Genomic DNA, 24,232 nt, shown 5'->3' on the forward strand with positions numbered 1-24,232 from the left:
TTTGGTTCTGCTGGGACAGTGTGAATAAAAAAAATGAAAAAAAAGAGCATAAAATCTGGTACGGATTGTTGCCATGTTGTCAAATGGAGAACCATCTTCTCTGCAATGTAGCATTTGGGGTGAAAGCTGCAGCTATCCGATTTTAATTGGGTACAGTGGGTCATAATGAAGCGGTCTCAAAGTATGCTGGAACCGAACAAGGGAGAATGAGAGCGAGTTTACAGAGCGATTCGGAAGGCCAGAGAGTGGGTGAACCTAGCGCACTTTAATGCGATGAGTATTGGCAGGTGTCGCTCTGCCTAATTTCACGCCTCTGTGAGCGAATGTGCACCCAGACAATCGCCACTTCCAAGTCCCCCTCTCATTCTGCGACTTTCAGTTCCTCTGCTTCAGTGTAGGCCGGGTTGCAGGGATGTGTGTGTGTGTCCTTTCACGTGACTGTGTTATTTGGCCACTACTGACTGAATGTGCACTTCGGTTCCTCTGAAACCTGGAAGTCCATGCCTGGAAGCTCAATGTCAGGGTGAATGTGCAGGGTAAGCACTAAATTAAAAAATGATGGCAGTAAGAGATGCACGAGCAGCCTCCTCGTCCATCTGTCACATCCACGACATAAACTCAGAGCTGATATGAAGCGTGCTCTTTGGATTCTGTCAAACGTCAAACCTTTTGGAGTTTAGGCCCGCGGGGACCATGGTGACAGCATGTGTGTGACATAGGGACACTGGAGGCAGAAGAAACATTAACGAAGTCTGATCCTTTTGCCCTGTTTTCTTTTAAGATGCTTCAGTCGCCTCACCCTCTTACCCTTTTCACCCTTCGTCTCTCTTTGGTTCTCATCGTCCACCACCCTACACCCATCCCCACCCTCACCTCCAATCACCGTTCTTCTCTACTCAACCTTCCTCGCCCCTCCTTCCTGTAGTCTGTGTTTGTGTTGAGAAGATTAAGCTGCTCTGACAAAGCTGTGTTTACAAATATGCAGGCAGAGAAACAGGCCAAGCGACGCTGAATAGGAATAGAATACAAATTGCTTTTTTATCTCTCTTAGGGCCAGGGCGAGAGAAAATGTGTTTGCGATTGTTGCTCCTCCGCCTGTGAAGGATAAAGCCTCAGTACTAGGTTTGGGCTCCCTGTTAGCATTCATTCTATTCTCTCCTTTTTCTGTCTCCCTCTCTGTGTCTCTATGTCCTCCCACTCGCTTTCTTTCTCCCATGCTCTTCCTTCTTTTTTGTCTACTCCACACACTCTGCCTCTTTCTCCCCAGCAGGTTTTTTATTTTTCTTGCTGTTTCCTTGGTAATCATATCTCCTCTCCCCTCCTTTCTTCTTTCCTCCCTAACTCTTTCATGTCTCCTTGATGTGTGCTCCTCACGCCTCTGTTTGTGCACCGCTGCCTCTCCCTTCACCTCCTTCCCCTCTCCCTTCATGTTTCCATACAAGCTGAATATTTTTCTCTGTAACTCACTCTCTGTTTTCTCTCTGCATTTGTCTTTTTTCTTCCTCCCCCCTGCACTCAGTAGGTCCTGTCATGATTTACGGTCCTTCTCAGCTCCTCCTTGCTTACACAGAAGGTATTAGAAATTTTGAGTGTCCATAGATCAAGGCAAGGGGAGAGGGCATGAGCATCCGCTAATCAGCCCCAACTGAGCTGTGCAGCATTAAATATTTGGATTTTTACAATTAAGCAACACCTCTTCCTATAATAGTGAAATAGGCTTCCCTGTGATGTCATCTTTAGCAAGTCTGAGGGGAGTGTGTGTTTTAGGGGAGAGGTGTTTGCTCTCATTAATGCAAAGGACGTGTTCCCCTTCCCTAAACAGTGCCACTTTTATCCTTACCTCAGCTGGAAGGTTAATATGCGGTCAGACGGACTCCCACATCACCGTTGATGTTTAATAAGCAGCATCCGTCTCACTGATGTTCTGATGCAAAGTTGTCATTAAAACGAGAACAAGCATTCCCTTTGTTGATCTTATATTGTACCGCGGCTCCACCTTTTTTACTTGTTTTTCCTAGTAGAACATGAATGGATGTTTGAGGCTGACATCGCTCTGGCCACACTCCAGCACATGCATTTGGATTCCACTTAGAGCAATGAAGAGATCAAACACAGCAACGTCTTCCCAGACTCAGCTGTTTTACAAAAATGACAGCTAAAAAATCTGACCTCCAGCCCCGCTGTATCTTCATAACCTCCTCGCTGTGCCCATTACTCAGCTTTTAATAGAATAAAGTACCTTTCATATTCAACAGTGCCTATCTTGTAATGCAAACAGACACTCATTAGTCTTTTTGCACATCTGTCCTAGACAGGCAACCATAGGTCAGCTCAGAGGTTATATTGAAGTAAGAACCTTTTCACAACCAAGGTTATTTGAAAGAGCTATCCAAAAAATAACTTCAAACGGAAGTTAAATTGTTTTAGTTTTTCATCATCCAATTTGGTCCCAATTATTCCAATAAGGGCAATAACCTCTCTCTACCAGGAGCAAACCTCTAGCAGAATTTGACTCAGTAAGGCCGACCATCTGCCATGACCAGTCGGGGTCAGAGAGGACAGGGAAAACAAACATAAATACTTGAACATCTGTGATTAGACAAAATAGAGTTGGTAATTTCAATAATAACAAGCATTTATGGATTATTAAAAAGGAAGAGAAAGGAAAGGGCACAGCTAGAAAATATGCATATTGCATTCTGGAACAAACTCAAGCAATCTAGGCCACAGCAGCATGAACAATGTCATGACTCAGGGTCATGCCGACTGACCTAAGCTTTAAACTTTGTCCCACCTCCCAAAATGAAGCAACAGTCTTACTTAGATTTATTAAGATGCCCTTTAAAAAGTGTAACTCTTAAAGCATTTCATGAACATGTTTTTCGCTGCCAGGCCCACTTTAGAGGCTCATTCATCCGTGCTGAGAAATACCAATCGAGGAGAGATGAAACCAGACGCAGAAAAAGAAAAGGAACATTCTTTAACCATTGTTTGTGTAGGCCTTTTCTCACAGTGTGGGCACTATAGAAACACAGTTTGACTTTCGAGAGGCTGACAGAAGCGCTGCAAGGTTTACTGAGCTCTCTTTTGTTGACGGGCATCAGTGTGTTGACTGCTGCAGTAGGCTGAGGTCAAGGCGAGACCTCGACACTGTGAAGCATAAGAAAAAAGCAGCCTGACACATTCACTCATCTACAGAAACTCTTTCACCTCTCTTTTTGGGTTAAAGGATTTCAGTATTCTTCCTCGTTTTGGCTTATTTTAAGAGCACTGGTTTTATTCAATAACACAGTTAGAAAACATGGCCACGCAGTAGAAAAAACTAGTCAAGGTTTCTTTTTCTTTCCTCTTTGCTCCACTTAATCATCAACATTTATTGGAATTTCATCAATAGAGATGCACAAATAATTGGGATGTTTACAGTTTAGAGAGTTAAATGGTTGATAATGTTAAATATTAATTCTGCCGCCGTATGTGTTTCCAAAATCATTTTGTTAGTTTCTTGAAGGTATTTTTCAGAGATTTCATTGTAGTTTTACATGCAGGATTGCTGTAAAAGTACAGCGAGATTGTTTCACCTTCATGTATTTCGGCTTTTGTGTGTTTGGGTTCGGTGGCACGCCGTAGGGGCTGTGCCAACCCTCTATCCCATTAGCTGAGCCCAGCCCCTGTCTGTGTCTGCTTTAACCTTGGCCAGCAGGCTGGAGGAGAGGGAGAGTAATTCTAACCTTAAAAACCTGCTGATTAAAGCTAGTTTGGTGGAATTCGATTCCACTTAATGCCTTTGGCCCAGAGCCCAGCTGGCTAGCATTAGCATCAACAGACACTGTGTCTTCAGTCATGGAGACAGACGTGCATGAGCATGTGCATGAGTTTCCTCTGGCATGTGCGAAAGCATGCCTGAGAACACTTTATCCATCTTTCTTTCTACCTCTTTTCTTCCTGCCTGATGCTCATCCCACTATTATTTTTGTCTTTATTTAGTACATTTCTTTAGCTTCATCGTTACAGTTTTCTTTCATTTTTTACCGTTTTAAAATACTTAAGAGCCTTTAGATCTGAATCAAAACTTAGTTATGCTTTTTAATTAGTACAAGTGGCTGAAAGTTTTTCTCAAAACACTAAAGTCCTGATATTTTCTCTCTTTTGAAGTTGATGTAACTGCATTCGCACACTTGTATATCAACTGCTTGTGTTCATTTTCTATGGATGTTCTATATTTAGAGTTGGTTTTTTGCATAACACATTGTGGATTTTTTTTTTTTTTTTGTCAGAGCTTTATTTGTTTTTCTTTTTTTATAGGAATTTAGATTTACTCTCCATTTTTCCACTCATCACAGGAGCAGCCTGCCAATTCATTTTGTAGCCCGTTCAGATTTGACTGATTTAGAAACTGCAGCTGGTCCAATAGAGAGGGGCGTGGAGATAAATCTAAGCCTCTTTTGATTTATTATGTATAATGTCTCATCAACTGTTGCTTAAGACTTCAGATGTACTGAAAAATTATAGCTACAGCCTTACAAGTTGAGTCTCATTTATGGGCATGTGAAGGGAGAATCCTAATAAGGGACACAGTATCTGGGAAAAGAGCCACACTCACAATGCCACTGCCACACTAGAGTCACGCATCTCTCTCTGAATCAAATGAAACAGATATACTGCATATTATGCGCTGTCTGGGCATAGTGCCACCCTACTAGGCACTATAAATAATTTGATCCCCTCTGAACTATTGGAGGGAGTGGAGCAGAGTGGATGATTGTAAAGACAGCAGGTAAAATACAGAGCATTATGGTATCAGTTGAAAATGAGCTCATCCTCCAAACTGGAAGTGGCACTTTTCAGCCCTAAGTCATCTAATCACATCTGTCTAGAGCCAGAAATCGTTGGCTGATCAATAGTCATCATGAATGCTGCCAATGGCCAACCAAGTTTGATTGTTGCGTGGTCCATGAATCTCTATTGAGTATGGATTTTGCATTCCCTCCACAGATAACATTTGATAGAGCTGGCTGATTGGCTGCTGTGTGAGCTGTGTTTATGCTGCTGTGCCCCAGGCTGTATCACCTGCCCCAGGCATCTGTGTGAACAGACATATGCAAACATGCACACAAAAGAGAAGTACACACACACACCAAATGATGCATGGCTTCTAATGAAGCGGTGAACCAGAAGTGACTTAACTTGCTAGGTATTTATGTGGAACATATCTAAGCAATAATACAAATGGATTTGTTCGATAAAGTTGTAAAGCAGGAAGTTGAAGATTTTGCGCATTGACATACCAACCAAGACTTAGTTGCAAAACTATCCGTGAAGAAGTTTGACGCGATAAAAACTTCACAGTTGCATGGCTGTGTGTAGTCTGTTGCTATAGTGGGCATCTCTGCTTTCCTCCTCTGAGACTGACAATCCAACAACTGCGAACCAGCCTCTGACATGGGAACGTTTTCATCACAGCAGGGAAACAGCAAATTGCCAACATAAACAAGGTGCCATGTGCTGATTAGGACTGTCTTCGCACATCATGGTGGCATTATAAGAGAGTTTCTCCTCTCTTAGTCCCCCTAAAACTGTGTACTTGGTAAGATTGCCTTCACCAACTTTTCATTTCAAAAACCCATCTCTAGCTGCGCCTGACACCTGTCAGCTGTGATGGATGAATGTAAGTGAGGGAGTGTCACCAGGGCAACAGGCAGGCAAGGGGCAGAAGTCGCCTCCAGAGGTGGGGATGGGCAGCAACTGGTGGCTCTGCCTCTATTTCTGATGGCTTTATGTAAGACAAACTGTCTGGCCTGTTTGCCCCATGTGACGTCTGATCTGGCTCTACCCATGATGACACCCGTGAGGAGGAGGGGGCATTTTCAGCCCTGGTAATAATACCTTTTCATTGGGTCATATCGCTGTTTTATTGCCTTGACCGCTTGCTTGAGTGGCAGCATTAAATGAATTTTCTCCATCGCCGTCTGGCTTTGGAGGACACATGTCGCCGTAACTCTTTTTCGCTCTGTCTGCCGTGACAGCTCATGAATACATTATAAGCATGTTTTTGTAAATTCGTTGGTTAACAATTCTGTACCCTCCGTCTGTGTCTCAAACAGCTAACTAATAAGACATCCAGAAGGGCGCCAGTGTGTGCACATGCACGCGTGGAACCTGTGTGTTTGCGTGAACATGTGCATCCGCCTTGATTGCAGAAGTGTGCGAAAGCTTTTCAGACTGACACACTGGGAAAGTGCACTTTTTATGAGAGGCTATGTGTGTATAATTATCGTTTAATTGCTTGCCCTGTGATGTGCTGTCATCTGTCACAGCCCATAGACAGCAAATAATGGTTCTTCTGCCGTCACTTTGTCACCCAGACGCTCAGCATGCAGAAAGCAGCAGAAACACCAGTAACTGATATGCGTCTTGAATTACTGATAAGGACTCAAGTGTGATAAGCTTTGCGAATATGGCTGAGCTTGTCTATGCAAAAGCGTTTTGCTCTATTGTGTATTGTTAATGTGTTGGTGGGTTTTTGTGTGTGTGTGTGCTTGGGAATTCGGTATCTTTGATAGAGAGTTAACTGGTGGGATTTTCATGCAGGACTCACAAGCCTATACGTGTGAGTGCAAATGTGTTTGATGCCTACTGTATATTGGCACTGACAGGTGCAACAGTTGTGTTATGCTTTAAGCTGCTTGTTTGTCTGGCATGCCGCTTTGTGTGGTTGAGTAATGGAGTAAACAGGAGGAGAGAAGAGCAGCCTGGGGGCTAATGTATTCTCTCCCCAGTCACCCTAGTCACATAGGCCTGTTGCACTGGCACACCTGTCAATCCCAAGGAGCGTGCTATAATGTTATACTGTCCGGCTACACGTAGCTCACTCTCAGCAGGTAAAGTGCCGAAGGCCAAAACAATATTATCCATGATAAATTGATAAATGCTAAGGTGTCTGAAAAAAAAAGATACTTTTTTTTTTTTTTTTTTTACATACAAACAATGTATGAGGAGGTCATTCTTTTTTGCTTGAGTCCATTAGGTTGTGTTTATGCATGTAAATAGTTGGCATTCAAACAGCAAAGGAAAGGAAATTGCGGTTCTCAATTGAAATTCTTATTTTTTTATTTATTTTTTTTTTTTTCAATTTTCCGAAGTCATCCCTGTGTGATGCTTCATGTTTCTGCATAGTTATTCAATACTGGCTGGCTCAGCACATCCCAAGCAAAAGATTATTATCAACAAAACAGTTTTCATACAGAAAAACAAAATGTTTGCTATATAAAAAGTGACTCTTATTACATAAAATACCAATAGAAGTTTATAATTTCCCTATTCTAACCTATTTAAATGGGCCATACAAAGAAAAAAACAAGTTTTTGCAGTTTTAAGTGAGTTATACTGTTCTTTCCTCACTATAAAGATCCCCAAAGCGATATTTTGATCTGTCCACGCCTTTCTGAGTAATCCTCTAAAAAACTGCGCTCTCAACTGCAGGCCCTCCCATACCCATGAAAACGAGTGGGTCCTCACAATCTGACATCACAGTGTAAGACAGCCCCTTTCAGAAGAGTCTGCTCTGACAGCACCGCCCCCAGTTTAACACCAACACCCAATTTCTCAGTGAAGCTAGCAGTGATCAGCACTAAAACTTTCACTTTAGATGCAGAATACCGTATATCTTCAAATTGTGTCCTGCCTTCAATAAATTTTGGCTAGAACAGGTGTTTGTTGCTTTAGAGGCGGGGCTCCTTTAAGACACGCCCCCTCCCAGTCAGGTACAGTTGTGCAGATGCCGGGTGTATTTGTGTTGTGATCATAGCGATGGCCGGGCCTACTAAAGGCAGATATCTGATATGTGCATCCATCTTTGAAAAAAACTGGATGTTTATTTTTGTGGGAGAAACAAAGACACGCTGGAGCTCAAGGATGACGTCATGAAATGGCCGGTACCCACACGCAGCAGCAGGCGGAGCCTCTGGAATCGAATCACTTTTAATAAATAACAAAAATAACTAATATTTCATAAATAATGTGTTTTTTAGTATATATATATATATATATGTAGATATAGTTCACTCTGAAAGGCTTAAGAATCAATGCTATATTTCTTAACATAAAATGAATATTGAAAAACCAAGGCAACCCTTTCTGTTCGACAAAACTGGTGAAGCATGTAAACACTCCAGTCCTTATAGATAAGTGTACAGAACTGCATCAGTAATCCCTACAAAGCATACACAGTGTGGGGCACACACGCTCTCAAAGTGGCACAGCAGAAACGTATGTGTAGCTGTTGAGGCTGACTGTAGTAATGTGATGTTGAATCCACTGTGGCTGTAGGAGGAAGTGTCTGTCCATTCCCAGCGTAGAGTAATGGATGGCAGAGGAATAGGAGTGGGAGGAGGAATGCATCCTACTCCAGACAGCTGTAATGGATGAGAGTACAGCAAAAACATCAGAACAGGAGGCGGTCTGCATGCGCTCACCATCTCAAGCGGTCACAAGCAGAGTTTGTTAGTATTGAAATCTGCTAACAAATAGTCGCGAACAGAACAATGGAACACCTGGAGAAACAGAGAGGGCTGATGTGTTTGTCAATTAGGCTCTCTGCATGCCAGTGTGTTGGATACACACAACCAAACACGTGTTTGTGCATCTGCAAGGTTTGATTATTTTTAGAGTCCGTGTCCTTTTTGTCCTTGCGCCTTGCCTGTAAAGTTTTACATTTCTCCGGTATAATTAGGTAGTTTATGTCTCCACCAAAAATAACTCTGGGGCACGGGATACTTAAGGTGCGCTGTGCATTGCATGGTCCTAACGGCAATGTAGGCCAGCATCCTTAGACTAAGACACCTCCATCTGTCCCCTCAACACTGCCTCCTCTTTGACAGCCCCCCAGGAAACCCACCTTATCTTAATGAACACCTACAGCACTTGTTAAATAATAAAGCCGCTGTCCGTCTCTGTGTCTGGAAGCTGAAGAGATGTGGGCGCACAGATGTACATAAACTCTAACAATGCGTGTATGATGCCCAGCAGGATTGTCTCCACACTTCTTGTCTTTTTTTCAAACAAAAGAAAGTTTATATTTAACTTAATTTGACCTGCCTGCTTTCTTTACTCTGTTTTTACTACTTTTGTTTTAAAAAGGGAAATATATTCCATATTGTAGCTGTTATATTAGCTATCTAGATGAACATAGAAAACATAGAAGTTGAAGGATTGTGGATGATATGTGCAGCATTGTTGCATTTTACCTGTTTCTGGCTAGTGAAGTACATCTGGCAGAACCAGGTGCTGCATACCAGAAAGCATTATCAGCCTTGCATTGCTTTTACCTCTGTAACGAGCCCCCTAGTGCAGTATTATCTTTTTACGATAAGGATATCAATAACAGTGCACTTTACTTATGTGCTACCTTGCTCCGGGGAGTGTTAAAGAAGGTAAGGGTGAGCAGGAATCTGATTCGTTCTTTCAAGGAGAGCCACTGACTTCACTTTATTTCAACATTTTTTTCTTTTTTTTTTCTATCAAATTGCATACAGCTGCAAACCATATTGAAGTTGATGGGATACGGACAGCAACAAGCTTCTTTAGATTCTGTCTGTTTATTGCATTTCCTCCCTCGTGAAGTGTAGCGCTCCGTTCCCGTGTCTCTGTACCCGATTCTTCAAAAATTATGTGTTGTGTTTTTCATGGTTGAAAGGTTTCTGCTGCTAATGCAAAGTTTACAGTGAACAAACATTCTCTTTGTATCTTTAATGAGAAAAAAAACCCAGAAACATCAAGTTTTCAGTTCTTGACATTACATTTTATTCATTCCCTCTCTTTTAAACGGAAATTGATGTGACCCGCTCTGACCTGCTTTCATTTGCATCAGAATAAAACACAAAACAACTTCTCTGCTTGTTAAGGTGGAATTCATTTCAACACTGATGTAATTCCTGTTTTATTTTTATTAAAATTGCTCCTGTAAGTGTTGGAGAGGTGGGGGCGTTTTGGGAATTGTTTCATATAGCGTTACAGAGATATTTGCAGGTTAACCTCCTTAACTGAATCCTTCCAGGTCACCGTCTTTCTTCTCAAGAACAATTGTTTGACCATCTGCCTGCAGCTCCATGAGGGAGTTATGATATAGAGAACAAAGGTCGTGGGTTAAAAGGTCACACCTGTCATGATCAGTGGAGAATTCAGGCTGTTTTGTGCACTGTGCTGTATTATAATGTCCTCTTTCTGTCCCCTTTTCTCTCCCGTCTGCAGTGTCTGTATGGCTGTTACGTCCACTCCTCCATCATCCCCACCTTCCACCGTAGGTGCTACTGGCTGCTCCAGGTAAGAACTCCTTCTTCTTTGCACTTCTCTACTAACTTTTCTATACAAACTTTCTCTAAAGCATGAATAAGTCACATGATATTGATTGCTATCAAACTGATTGGCAGACATCCACCTCTCTCTCTATCACCGTGGCCCTTTCTTTCTCTCTTCCCTTTTCTCTCCTGGTCTCCATTTCCCTTATCTGTGCCAGTCATTCACTTTTCTCATGGCATTGCCCATACAAGCTGTCCAGCAGCAGGACGGTATCTCAGTCTGCTAAAAGCTTTACCATCTCTCCCGCTTAACAGCTGCAGTGATGGGCAGTAAAAGCATGATGGAAGAGGCTCCCCGCACAGTACAGTGTGCTTACTGTTCCTCTTCAAGTCTGCAGGCTGAGAGCAGTTGTAAATAGTTGTCCTTTAATCACCTACACAGTATATCTTATCATTCTCTTTTTGCATGGCAGCCATTACTGTAGGAGCGTGCCTGATGCAGCCATTTTCACACAGATTCAAGGATGGAGTTCAACGCTCTGAGAACAGGAGATTCTAAAACTAAACGTTTTTTTTTAAAGATAAAATAGCAATATATTGATATTTGCAAGGAAATATAAGGGAAAAATCTGAGAAAAATTGAAGGATTTCCTAAAATTTTAGAAGTTTATATATTGATACATTTTTTCTAATAATGGAGATTTGTAATTTGAAGAAGTGGCTAAATGCAACCACAACAAAAAAGAAAACAATTCTAGCAGTAACTGTTTTTTTTCCTCAAATGCAAGCTATAACTTTTAAAGAACGTATGCCATTCTCTAAAGAATACTTGCTTGAATTGTATACAGAACTAAAGTTTCACTTTTGAGACTTAAAGGCTTTGTGCTCATTCCCAGCTAAATTGAAATGTTTGTCTTTCATGCCCTAAATATTTGATGTTTGGATCATTTCCTTTTTTTTCTTTCTTGCATTAAAATTATCTGGTATTGGAAAATGACTTTTCTCTATTTCTGCGTAAATTCTTTGTCTCTCTATTGTTTTCAATATAAAAAACTGTTTAAATTATGTTTAAAAAATATATCAGACACTGTTTTGGTGTTTCATTTTACAGCAGCCTCTAACTTTTTTCAGTCTGTTGTTTTCATTTTTCACATTATATTTTTCTTTTAAATATTTAAAGGAAAACGTTTTATTTAGTAAACGCAGTTTGACAACTGGACCACTATTATATATAGTTTAAATTGTCTTACTACAAACTTTGCAGATGCAGAACTTAGGGAAAACTGACCTTTATGAAATAGAATAGAAAAATCAGTAATATCAATTTCTAGTATAACTATTTAATGGTCTCACCACAAAAATACTTTAGTGGCATTTGTTATCTTCACTCTTATTTCCTTATTTGCATTCTATGTACTAAGCAGTAATAACAGCTCGAGCTGCTAAAAGCCATTCCCCTGCCTATCTCATCTCTGCCAAGCTTTTGTAATTTGCATTAACTTGTGTTTTCAAACCTATTAAAGGAACAAGATATTTCCAAAATGGATTTAGCCTCAATGATCAGGGTTTTTTTTATAGTATTACTAAAAGTTAGTTTTAGGAAAAGTAATCTTGATGCTCTCAAGTCTAATTGTATCGACTGCTAATTAGCAGAGATACCAATTGTGGACACGATGTCTCTTAGTTTTAATTCACGTATGCAGCTTCTATATTGTTGCTGCATTTTGTAGAATTTGACTGCAATGTTGCAGGTTCAGAAACTGGATGTGAAATACTGCAGATCCCAAAAATGATTGATAGGAAATAAAACAAAACAAAACAAAAAAATCAGTCCAAAATTATTTTGTCAAAAATTCCAACCCAGGAGCATGTAGACGTTCCAAAAAATACATTGGTACACACTTCATAAAGCCCAAACAGCACTGGGGTCACACTAGGTTACTTTTTAAAACTGCAAACTTTTTTTCAGTTTATCTCTAAGCTTGCTGCAAGAGTCACACATAAACAATCATTAAACTTTGAGCGGTTCACTGACTCAACTTTTCTCTCCTGTTACCATGAAGCATTAGCTAAGAACAACTGTCTAGTGTGAATCCTTGGCCTTCCCCCTGTACACGGCTCAGCAGATCTTCTTACGCGTCTCCCGAGGCTCCAGGCTGTATATATGCAACTAACAAATCCACCCATTCAAACACAACAGTACCCTCTGCTGCCAAAATACCAACATTTACTCATAAACTTGTGTTTTCTCATCATCGATTCTTTTTGAACATCCAGTTTACATCTCTTATAAGTGGTTTATTGACCACAAAAACTATTGTCGTTTAGAAAGCAGATTAAACTTTTGATCTGATTTAAACCTTCAGCCTCTCTGTCACTTCCTGCCATTTTCAGAGAGCACGGTTGCAGTCTTTCACACTCACTCCCACCCTTTTTTTCTTCCTTTGCTCCTCCACTCTCTGAACCCTCTGTTCCTAAGTCCCTGTGTACCATTTGCTGTGTCCATATGAGATTTGCAGGCAGTAGTCTGTCAACAGCAGAGCAGCAAGGAGACTGGAGCTCCCAGAGCAGCAACAGGGAAAGGTCACCAGTGAGTGAAAAATGTAAATATTCAGCCATCCTGCAGCCACAGTCACGGAGCGACTGAGATGAAAATAACTCCTATTACACAGCCCCCAACAGGCAGGGAACACAGAGGACGGACGGGGTAGAGACAGGTTGAAATGACAGAGGAGAGGCATAACTTTTTTAATCTTTAGCCAGACATACACTCTCCTGGATAGCAAAGATTTAATACAATAATGTGAGAAAATGGATAGAATGTTGCTTAATGTTAGTATTTATGATCAAATGCATGGCAGTGGATAGGAGCCTAAATGAAAGGCAGCTTGAGGGAGACGTCTGACTCTTTATCCACTCCCAATCCTCTCTTTATTGAGTCAAAGCCCGGGTAATGAGACAGGGGACGAGAATAAAGACTCGGGAAGGGGTCTTCTCTCATCCCATTCACTTTCTTTAAACCCTTTTCACCTCTTTCTCACAATCTGCTCATCCCCTCCACCCTGCCTCCATCTCTTCATGTCATTAGTTCACTTTAGAGAGTCTGGACCATCCTGGCAAATGGCTTAGACTAAAAGAAAAGTATCACTGCTGTTAATAGTACTAAACAATGCAATTAAATGATTACACAGTGTCGTAGATCCTGATACAAATGGACTTAGTAGGTGATATTTGGCTAATTTTGCATATAGTTTCAATATTTTCATCACCACCTGAGACTGAAGGTGAAGTGATGTTGTTTTTCATCATCCGTTATGGAGGCACTGAATCTAGTCCCAAAACTCAAGTTCCCAATTTCTCCGACAAAAAAAGGAAAACTTGACTGAAAAAGGAGTCTGATCCGCTGCCAAGCAGCTGCCAAAACAAAGCGGCGGTGTCATTTTTAAAAATGTGATTAAAGTTGCACTTTAGCAAACACAGAAATTTCTGAGGCAATTTCTCATGGACAAACGAAGCCAAAGTGGACGCGTTTGGTCCCGCTGCACAATGTCAAGTTTGGCAAATGCTACACTTAACATATCAGTGTGAATTAATTCAATGCATAACCATGCCAACTTTTTTCACATGTTGCTTCAAAGTTTCATTCACCACAGATTGAAAGTTGCCCCAATTCCTAATCCTGCAGCCTCTCACAGTGTGTCCTGCAGGTGGGAAATTCCATGTTCTGAAGGGCTGTGCCCGGTCAGTCCCCACGGACAAACATGAAGCACAGACTGCCAAGTCCTTCCCTGGGGCCTCTGTCATGTGTGGGGGTTCTGTATCCAAATTGTTTGTAGGATTTGTTGCAAGCGCACACACTTTTACTGACACAGAGTATCTCGGCTGTCCTGGTGGCACTGATTGATTCCATTCCTCTCTGTCCCCCTTCTCTTGTTTAGCGCTAATCGAATTCCCCGCTTGCGCCCCTCAATCAAATCAGACAGTGGAGTTTGTGCTGGCCGGCGGGGCCACAGAGGTGGGGATAATTATGATATTAATAAGGAGGGGGGTCTGAGGGGAAACTTCATTTGTCCTGCTGCCTGGCATGAACACAGAGGGGGGGTCAATAGCCATTCCCTTCTTTTCCTGCTTTAAAGAGGAGGAGAGAGGAATGAGATAATAAAATGACTAGTTAGGCAGGAGGGAATGCTGACGACCTTTTTTCTTTAGAGCTATCACTTTTTCCCTCTTACCTCTCTCAGCTTAGACTACTGTGCTCCAGTCTCTGTCTCACATGAATACATTATTAATATCATAATTCACTGCAGTTACATTTTTCCTATTACATTAGTCCTTCAGAGTATAATGACTTTGGAACTACTTGAATTAGTGTTATGTTGGAAAATGAGTTGTCACTGTAGTCCTAGTGATCATTCCAGCTCTATTAGACAGTATTTCAGTGATTTTAATTTATGGAATAATTCAAAGGTCAGTTAACTGGACAGACAGAGTGATAACTTTTTGATTGAGGAGAGTTTTGACACTCTGTGCTCTGCAGCGCTAAACTCAAATACTTTTTTGTTTTGTTTTGTTTTTTTTTTTCTTTTTGGTTCTATGGTATATTAAATAAACATCCAGAGTGTTTGAACTCCAAAGCATTAATACTTCAAGCCAGTGCAGTAAACAGATCATGTGCGGGAGCTAGCCCATGTGCTTGCAGTGCTACTTCACACATCTGCACCAGTAAAGACAGAGGTCTCTCTCAGTCTGGTTAATTGAATAGGAAGTCTTAAGAAGCTCCTTTTGCCATGCTGATCCACGGTTCTGTGTGAACGCAGGGCACCGCAGCTCCACAGCAGTCGTGCCTGCAGGCTAAAGGCAGACAGATGGATTCTTTATATCTATCAGAGTTCTCTATTTATTCGAATCAGTTTAGTTGCCTCTGTGTTGAGCACAGGAAGACAGGTGCCAGATTCCGAGAGGTTCAGGTGATATCTGATGACAGAGCAGAGCTGTCAGGTCCAGATGCACATCAGATACGTCCAGACTATGTGAGGCTACGTAATGAATATTTCACTGAGATAAATCATGGATGAGGCTAGGCACCATTCTGTTGATTTCACTGAGAGGGTAGAGAGTCAGGAAAATCTGGTGAGGTTTTAACTGGCTGTCTACAACCTCGGGGCAAACGCAGGCAGCAGAAATATAATTGCCTTTAGCTACGAAGGCTGTTGTTTGTATCAAATGGAAATGCGGCGCTACAGAGCGCAGATTTTTAGAGCGGGACTGCGCTCCTTGACATTACCGTTAAATTCGAAACATCAACGCTGGACGGGCAGGAGAACAGGTGGCAGTACATGCATTGGGAGTATGTGTCTGCATACCTGTCAGGGTCCGCACATGCTTGTCCTTCTGTGCGTGTGTGTGTCTCTGCAGGAGTGCGTGTGTGTGTCAGATTTTTCCGCTCTGTTGAAACACTATGGTGGGAGACTGTGGTGCCCTGAGCAGCATGCTGCTGCTGGCAGGCCCCGACTCTCACTGCCATGAGGAGAACAGCTGCTTCAGGAGCATTACAGGGTGTGAGCCATGTCCCTGTGTCCCCAACACGCTCACACACTCTCACCACCCTTATCTTCTCCCTTACTGTTACTTCCCATTGTGAATATGTATAGAATCTGACATTAACACTCTCAAAATGCTACAACCAAACCCGAGAAAGCAAACTTCACTTGCGATTCTTTTGGATCAAAAGGAAGAGTGACCCTTGGAGCTTTTGGAGTGTAAACAAAAAGCGTTTTATCCTGTTGTTTAATTACTGACCCATCTTCGAGAGCACTCCCACCACAAGCACACACAATGCATTAAAAGCAAGTTGAGCAAAACCCCAGTGGTATGCTGAGCATTCTCTCCTCCTAGAAGACTGATCCGTTCCTCAGTGCCTGCGACCTTTTCTATAGGCTCGTCGCCTGGCCCACCAGCACGGCCAATTATCACAAATCCCTCGGCACATTTGTCTTGCCATTTTCATTCTGCAGCCAAACAGGCGTGCATGGCCATAGTCTCACGTAGCCTCCATAGAGGGCTCGGTCCAGACGGAGAAATAGAGGACCACAGCAGGTATGTGATGCTTAAATAATTCAGTTCTCCTGAAAGGTTAAGCCTCTGCCAGTACGGAGAATTGACATTCATCTTGCTCAAGGGTTGTGTGCCTGTTTTCAGAAAGACTTGCCATCGAAATGTTTACATTTTGTGGCTTCAATCTTGTCATTGACACAAATACTTTAAGTGGAATTGTATTTTTACATTCTGTTCGCTTGCAATCTCACTTGAGCATTTCTGAGGATCTGAGGAAAACACCAATTCCTGTCTGAGAATGTGTAGGAATTAAACTGGCAACTTCACCAACATGTGTGATATTTTCCTCTGTGTTGCACGTTGTAAGCTCTCTATTCAGCAGACATTTGCTGATTCCCATCTTAGATAATGAGAGGCCTCTTGGCATTATGTTATCAGCCAAGCCTTATTTGTGTTTACCACCTGGGTTTGTGTGTTAGAAAGCAAGGGAAATCAATGCATCCACCGTACAGTAAGCCTAGTCCAGCCAATCTCTTCTCATGTCAAGCTATAGTCACCAGTGTCACTTTACAGGCTCCAGCATGATAGCAGAAGTGTGCACGTATCTCCCATCTTTCCAGAGAACACTGGTCACAGCTAATGACCAGAACTGTCTGATTTGTCCTGCCTTGATTACTCCTCTGAGCCCCAATTAGCCGTGGATGAGGGCTGACATCCCGACACAATCACTTGGATGTGTCATACAGGGAAGGATGAGGCAGTGAAAGAAAGGACGGAGGTAAGGGCAGCAGATGAGGAGGGAAACGGCAGACGGAGAACAGGGAAGAGTTGGTATGAAAGCCCCGGTGTTAGGAAGCCTGTTGTCTGAGTCGGTTATCGATCTCAATTCCCCTTTAAGCAGCAACCACTCATTGACATACAAGCCAACCGCCCTGATTGCAATTTCTATAATTGGCAATTTTCATTGTGAAAATCTAATTCTCTGAAGGTGTTAGCTGTATCTGCTTTGAAACAGGTCTGTTTCTCTGTGGATTCAGAGGGAGGACAAGTAGGCCTGCTGGTGTAAAGATGAAAGATAAAAAGAAAGCCAATGAGACCTAATCAGTTTAATAGTTGAAGTGAGAAGCAGAATCGAGTTGCCACACCAATCTTTCATTGTGGATAAATAAAATGTTAAATCTTATTTTTGTGTTGTATAATGGCTCCCTGCAATGGGAATTGTTATTTCAGTGTTTTCTTTTTATGTTTGCCTTTTATTTTATCACCCTAATCAAACTATTATTTTTGCATTACCTTAGTATACACTTGAATCTCCCAGGTTTCAGTGGGTGCAGTTGTTTGCAGTGCTCCTATTCCCCCTCTGTAACAGACAATTGAAAAGTGACTACAAGGGCATGTAGTCTTTAGAGTCAAACCAGACCTCATTTAGTCTTTTTTGATGTGAGTCGATGTCAAATAGAACACAAACATCCGCACTCCCTTCAGTGGAATTGCTCTGATCCTGCGGCATCCTTGTCTGCTCTCCATCTCAAAGCAAGCCCAAGGAAACCCAGCAGGGAGGAAGGAGGAAGAAAGAAAGGAGGACGGAGTCAGAGAGGAGGCAGGAAGGTGAGAGAAAAGAAAGCGGCAGGAGGGGGAGAAAACAAGAGGTGGCAGGAGTGCTTTGAGAATGGGGATTAAAATTAGAAGATTAGAGGTAGGAGATGATATCATTTGGTGGAGATGAGCAGGAGCAAACGAGCAGTGCAAATCACCTGACGTTAACGAGCTGCCTCATAAATAACTGCAGCCGAGCGTATGCTTGGAGCTGGATCTGGCCGGGACTGCCTTGTGCAAGAGAGGCATAATGCTTGCCTTAACATTATTTACAACCACCTCCCAATTTATATTGGTTTCTCCCTGAGCTGAATATTGGCCCTCCGGATCAAAATCAGAAGGGCATTTCGCTACCAGACGTGCAGGCCTGGATGCTTGTTGAGTGGCAACCTTAACCTAATTTTACTACAAAAAGAAGTGCAAATCCGGACAAGCGTCACCAGTGCACAAGCTAGAGAAAATAAATAAATAAATAAAAAATAATCTTCTCCATGGAGCTTTCCACCAAAAACCGCTTAGTTAGACTGTTTTCTCATCTCAATGTTGTTGTTTATGTTTACCTCAATTTACAGATACTGTTGCAGGAACAGGGAGTCATTAAAATATATTAAAGCCATGGTTTTCAATTAAATGCAATTATACTTTTTTTCTGGTCTGCTAAAGCTCTTTAAATCCCCTCAGCCAATTCAACTTAGACTTCACTAAGTTAAAAAACAAGATCGGACGATGTTGTACATCTCCCTTTATTGAAGGGACAGCTAAAAGAAAGCGGCAGACAGACATAGTGGAGGATATAAAAGTGTGGCAAGTGGACGTTTTTTTTTTTTGTTTCTGTGACCATGTTAGGTGTAGAAAAAGGGGGAAATATACAGCTCTATTTTAGCCAGTGGCCCAGCAGCAGGAGAATGACTTTCACTGGCCGCATTTTAAATATTACATGACTTCCTGATGGCGATGTGCTGTCTGAGGCTCTGGCTGGCCTGGTATCAACCTGTCCAGATAAATCCGTCATTAACCGGATTCTTTTCCTAAATTCAAAGCAACGTTCTCCACCCATTTTACCTTATTTTCCCCCTTTATCTTTTTTCCTCCCTTTGTTGTGCACTATTTTTGCTCTTGGGTCACATTCTATAGCCCATCCCACCTTGTGTGTGTACGTTTTTGCCATGTGGAGTCACTCTGTGGTCTTCTGCCAAGACTTCTAACGTCATATGCAGCCTGGCAGGTGACAAATAGTTTTTTAATTGCTTACACCAGGAAAATCATTAGTCTCTTCCCTTTCCTTGGTGGGACCAGGCGGGACGTGTGTCCAATAATAATAGCCTCACTTCTGTTTTCAGTCGGCTATTTTTAGAGCTGCTACTTTCAGGGTTCTTCCTTTATACATGCCTGTGTATTTGTACAAACATGTGTGCCTGTGTGTGTTTATTTGTATGTTTGGAAATGGCTGTGCACACCGGCAAACACAGGCACAGTAAGGGTGGGCTAAATGATCCAGAGTTTTCCTTTCTTTCCCTGTGAGAGATGAAAGTATATTTGTCACTGTGTTCTTGCCTCGTGAGGGTTTTTCTCATTGCTGTTGCAATTCCCAGGCCCCTGGGAGTGGGCCGTTTGTCTCTGTGTGTACCATTTTTTTTGTGCTTGTGAGTTTGTCTACCTGTGTGTCAAGAAGGCTCTGGCTTAGCCCGTTGTGCATTGTAGAGCATCAGTGTAGCAACCCAGGGACACAGTGGCCAGCTAGATGAAGCTGTCGAGTTTATGGAGCAACCTGCAAACTCCAGCTGCTTTTGGTTGGAATTGTGCTTAGTGGTGAGATATAGTATTGATTTTCTCTCCTTGTGCCCTTGCCATCCCTGTGTAGATATGCACCAGTGCTCAGCATCCATTCACTAAGAAAAGGGGGAGAGCGAGGAGGGAGGAGAGGTGATGTTTATGTGACGATACTGACCCCATTCGTTCACATGGAAAAGGCTTTGAATGCGAGGTGGTTGGGTGGCAGAGGGGAATTGAGTTTGTGAGGCCCAGACTGCAAGATGAACACTGAATTAGATTTTTGTGTTACACAAGCATTTGCTATGGTATATCTCAGCATCCGCGGGTGTTGGTGTGTCTGCATTCCTCTGTAAGTTTATTATATGTGTGGGCTTGTATGAGATCTAAAGAGATGTGTGTGAATCTGTGTTAGCAAATTGGATCTGATGTGGTTGGTGTTTACTTGCTTTTTTAGGTCTTGCTGTGAATCCCAGCAGGGAGACATGTTCAGTGCAGCTCAAAGGCCATTCAGAGCCTGTCCTCGCTTTACCCCAACTGCTACCATTGTCTTTCTTAGAACAACACATCGCTATGTATGCTTCTCCTCACAATTAATAATCTTTTGATCTATGATAAAAGCATTCCCAGTGACCACTGGGAATTTTAAAGGGCCTATACCACACAAACTCAATTTTTTGACCTTTTGGGTGTATTATAGTGTTAGTTCCTCACTATGAACAACCCCAAAGCGGTATTTTGATCCATTCACGCATTTCCGAGCATTCCTCTAAAAACTGCCCCTCCCAACTCACAAAAATGAATGGGTTCTCATGAGCTGACATAGACAAGTGAGAACAGCCCCTTCAAGGAAGAGTGTGCGCTGCCAACACCGCCCCCAGGCTAACACAAACAGCGAAGCTTACAATGGCCAGCAAAACACTTACATTTTAGATGCACAATACTGTATATCTTCCAATTGTGTCCCGTCTCCAATATCCGCCAGGTCTAGCAGGTGTTCGCTACTTTAGACGCCAGTCTTTAAGACCCCTCCCAGGTTGTGCACAATCATGCAAACGCCTGGTGTCTGTGGTGTTGTGTAGCGATGGCCCAGAAAAGCTCATTGGATTTACAATTTAAACTTTGTGCAGTGACATACGCCAAAGAACATTCAGGTGAGGAATCTGCATGACATTTGGGAACATCATAACATATCCAAAAATGGTTCAAGCGGATAGGTAATATTAGGAAGATATTGCAGAAAAGGGGCAAGGATTTTCTGGTGGAAAAAGTGAGCGACAAATTAGAAGAACTGGTTTGAACATGGATTATTGCACAAAGACAGAAAGGTGCGCGTGTCTCCAGGAAAATTATTCACATGAAAGCAAGGAGAATTTTTGATACAGAGATTGAGATTACCCATTGCTAATCAGAACGTAGTTCACTTTCGGTTTATCCCCTTCGGGGTCGCCACAGCGAAACAGCACCCACTGTTTCGCATCAGTGATTTGGCAAAGTTTTTATGCCGGATGCCCTTCCTAATCAGAACATATTCCAATATTCTCATCCTTTTAATGAATCCTGAAATGTTTATCTGGTGTTGTCTGCATTTTGTGACCGGCTCTAGGTGTACACCATAAAATAGGCGGCACCCACAAGCTGCAAAACGCTGTGCCTCAGAGATCGAGCACCTTACTTCCGGGTAGGAAAAGAGTTCACAAAAATAACTACAATTTCATAAATAATGTGTTCTTTAGTGTGCCAAAGTTTGATTGACAGTGATTTAAAAGGAGAAATACTTGGAAATGCAAAAGCAAAATGATTTCTTATTACATTTGTTCGCTTTCATAAGAAAAATGCCAAACATACATGTTAAAAACTCAAAAAACATGATTTTCATCGGAGGCAGACCTTAAATAAAGTAATGCCGTTTTTAGCCAAATTCTAAAAAGTTGTGTTGTTGATGCGATAAGAATTAAGCAAATCAGTTTAAAACCATTTTCTTGTTCACTGTACCAGTTCTGAACTATTTCGTCTCATTGTTATGAAAACCAAGACAGGATTTATTTTCTTCCAATTGAAAAGTATGGTGGAAAAATCCTAACATTGTCAGATTTTTTTCCAAAGGTTTTCGACTGTAGATTATAAGGACCGTTTGCCCTTTGAGTTTTATCATTTTACTAGATTTCAGAAAAAATAACTCAAAAAGTACATTTTTATTTTCCGCCGCATGGCTCTGTTTACAGTGTCTGACAAATATAAATAATAATTTTACAGGTTCTACCAAAGTTCAGTTGAGGTGAAGAAGACTAGCACATTAGGAGATAATGAAAGTATCTCAATTCACGCTGCAATTCATCCAACAGTATTTCACAATGAGCAACACTAGAAGAGTAACAATATAAGGGCTCACTGGCCAAACAGCTGAAAGCCACTACTGAGTATGTGCATGTGTGTGTGTGTGTGTAATCAGGCTGTGTTATGCCACCCTATGCTGGCAGTGCTGTGAGTGGGGAGACCCGGTCTCTCTCCAGATTCATCGTTCCAGCTTTGTTTGACTAAGTAGTGCCATGGTGTGTGTGTTGGAGAGGGCCTGAGTGCTAACAGCAGCAGCAGTGCAGCGTATGTGTGGGTTGCCTGAGCCAGTGGGGCTTGGCACAGAGAGGCAGCATATGTACATGGCCAGCTTCCTTCCTCCTCTCCAATCTCTCTCTTCAGCTCTCGCCTCCACGCTGCCTTTCACCCCCTCCAGGCAGCGTAGCTCAAAGATCAAAGGGCACCGGGGGTCCCGAAATCCCCAAACGGCAACCGTGTCTCACCAATGCCGCAGCTTTTTCCTCTGACAGACACAAATGTACGTTACAGTTCAACAGGTAAAATGTCGTGGGACTTTGGTGCATTTGTTGTGACTTTTCAAGGATTGGTCACTCACACTGCAGACTCTAGCTGCCCCACATATACCCTGACTAACACTCTACATATAAGACACCAACATTTTCTAATAAATTTAAAAAATGTGGATCACCATCCAGCAGCCTTTAACTCTGTCCCAGATAGCCCCAACCAGCTGTTTAAGCCTTTCACACTTTCCTGCAGCCTCGTCTCCTCCTAGCCTCTCAAACCAGTAAATGAACACTCATTTGCAAGTTAGATAAATCATTTGAATGTATTATTGATGCAAACAAATTAGCCGGCAGGCCCCAGACAATACCTAATGGAGCCTTGGCTTATGGGTGAGGTAGTTTCCAGTGAGGGCACTGTCGGTGTTCCAGGATTGATGCCTGCTCTTCTGCCCCGTAATTATTTCTCTCACAAATTATTCAGCTGTTCTGATGCAGTGTGCAGTTTAAAGTAGTGCTTCTTATTGCTTCCTATATTGTTCCACGCCTCAGCTTAGCAGCATTCATTAGTTTATTAAGAAAAAAAAGGCACACAGGCAATTAGATAACTAGGATAAAGCCACCAAATTGAGGAGATGGATTTTTATTCAAGTTCATGCATGCTGCACATCATTTACTGTGGTTTCCGTCAGTGTTGCTTTTTCTGGGATACTCTCTTATCTTGAATTATTTGTTCAAATATTTACTATAAATCTCTTCAACAAAAATCAGAATAGCAAAAATGGGACACAGCAAGCATTTAGTTGATGCTTGCAAGAAGTAGCAAGTTACAGAGTTGGAGAAGAAAACTAGGAGAGGAGATGAGAGAAAGAGCAGTCTAACATACTGTCCTCAGTGATTAGGAACCAGTATTGATCAGAGGAGGTAAGGGGAAGGCGAGCTGAGAAGGGGTGGGACAGAACAGGCCCTAGAGCCTGGACCCCAACTCTCTGGTGGTCTCTGCTTTGTTCCGCTCCCGTAAGCTTGCCAGGGCCACTGGGAGTATCATCAAAGGATCCCATCCGTCTATCTGGCCCAGTTGCAGACACATACATACACATATTAATGCATACATACAAGTTCCTCTGGCCTTTGAAAAGGGGCTCCATTTGATGATATCATTTCCCATTTTGAACCACTGATGGCAAACCAAAGCAAAACTGTTAGCAACAGGAAACTGTTGAGAGTTCCAGCTGCCTTGTGCAGTGCTAAATGCAAGACATCATCATCATATACCCACAAAAAAGACTGAGGTTTCAACAGTTTAGCCTACAGGTCTTTGTTTGAGTCAGGCCCACTGGTATCTTATGTTGCATTTAGACTCAAGTGCAAGGAAAGTCAGTGTTCTTACAAGAAAGATGTAGAAAAAGTCATGCATCTCCTCCAGATGTCTGACTAAACGATACGGCACTTAACAAACTGGCAATGGAAGAGAAAAAACCATAGTAGAGCTTAATAAAATGGAAAAACAGGTGTTTCAGTCACGCCAGTGATGGAGTGCACAGTTGCAATTCAGCCAGATGAACAATTGTTTTCACAAAAACAAATAAAAAATGACTGACCTCTTTCATTTAAAGTTATGCTTCAAATGGTTTGAAAATCATTGACATTTGGCTTTGTTTCTATCTGATAGTTTTTTCAACTAATGGCTTAGTCATAACT

At 42.1% G+C, this 24,232-nt stretch overlaps 1 protein-coding gene across 12 annotated transcripts in view; it reads left to right on the top strand.

Annotated features, from left to right (window-relative positions):
• The window catches only part of camta1a (calmodulin binding transcription activator 1a), a 326,262-nt gene that overhangs the window by 255,199 nt on the left and 46,831 nt on the right, over positions 1-24,232 (top strand). For all 12 annotated transcript variants that reach the window (XR_004948200.1, XR_004948201.1, XM_024292513.2 and 9 more), the window contains one exon: positions 10,246-10,317. Coding sequence is in view for 10 of the 12 variants with exons in the window: in XM_024292513.2 (XP_024148281.1) it covers positions 10,246-10,317 (72 nt within the window). In the remaining 2 variants the exon portion in view is untranslated. The remainder of the gene's footprint in view (positions 1-10,245; positions 10,318-24,232) is intronic.

The sequence above is a fragment of the Oryzias melastigma genome, linkage group LG7 (genome assembly GCF_002922805.2).
Source record: "Oryzias melastigma strain HK-1 linkage group LG7, ASM292280v2, whole genome shotgun sequence".
Taxonomy (NCBI): Eukaryota; Metazoa; Chordata; class Actinopteri; order Beloniformes; family Adrianichthyidae; genus Oryzias; species Oryzias melastigma.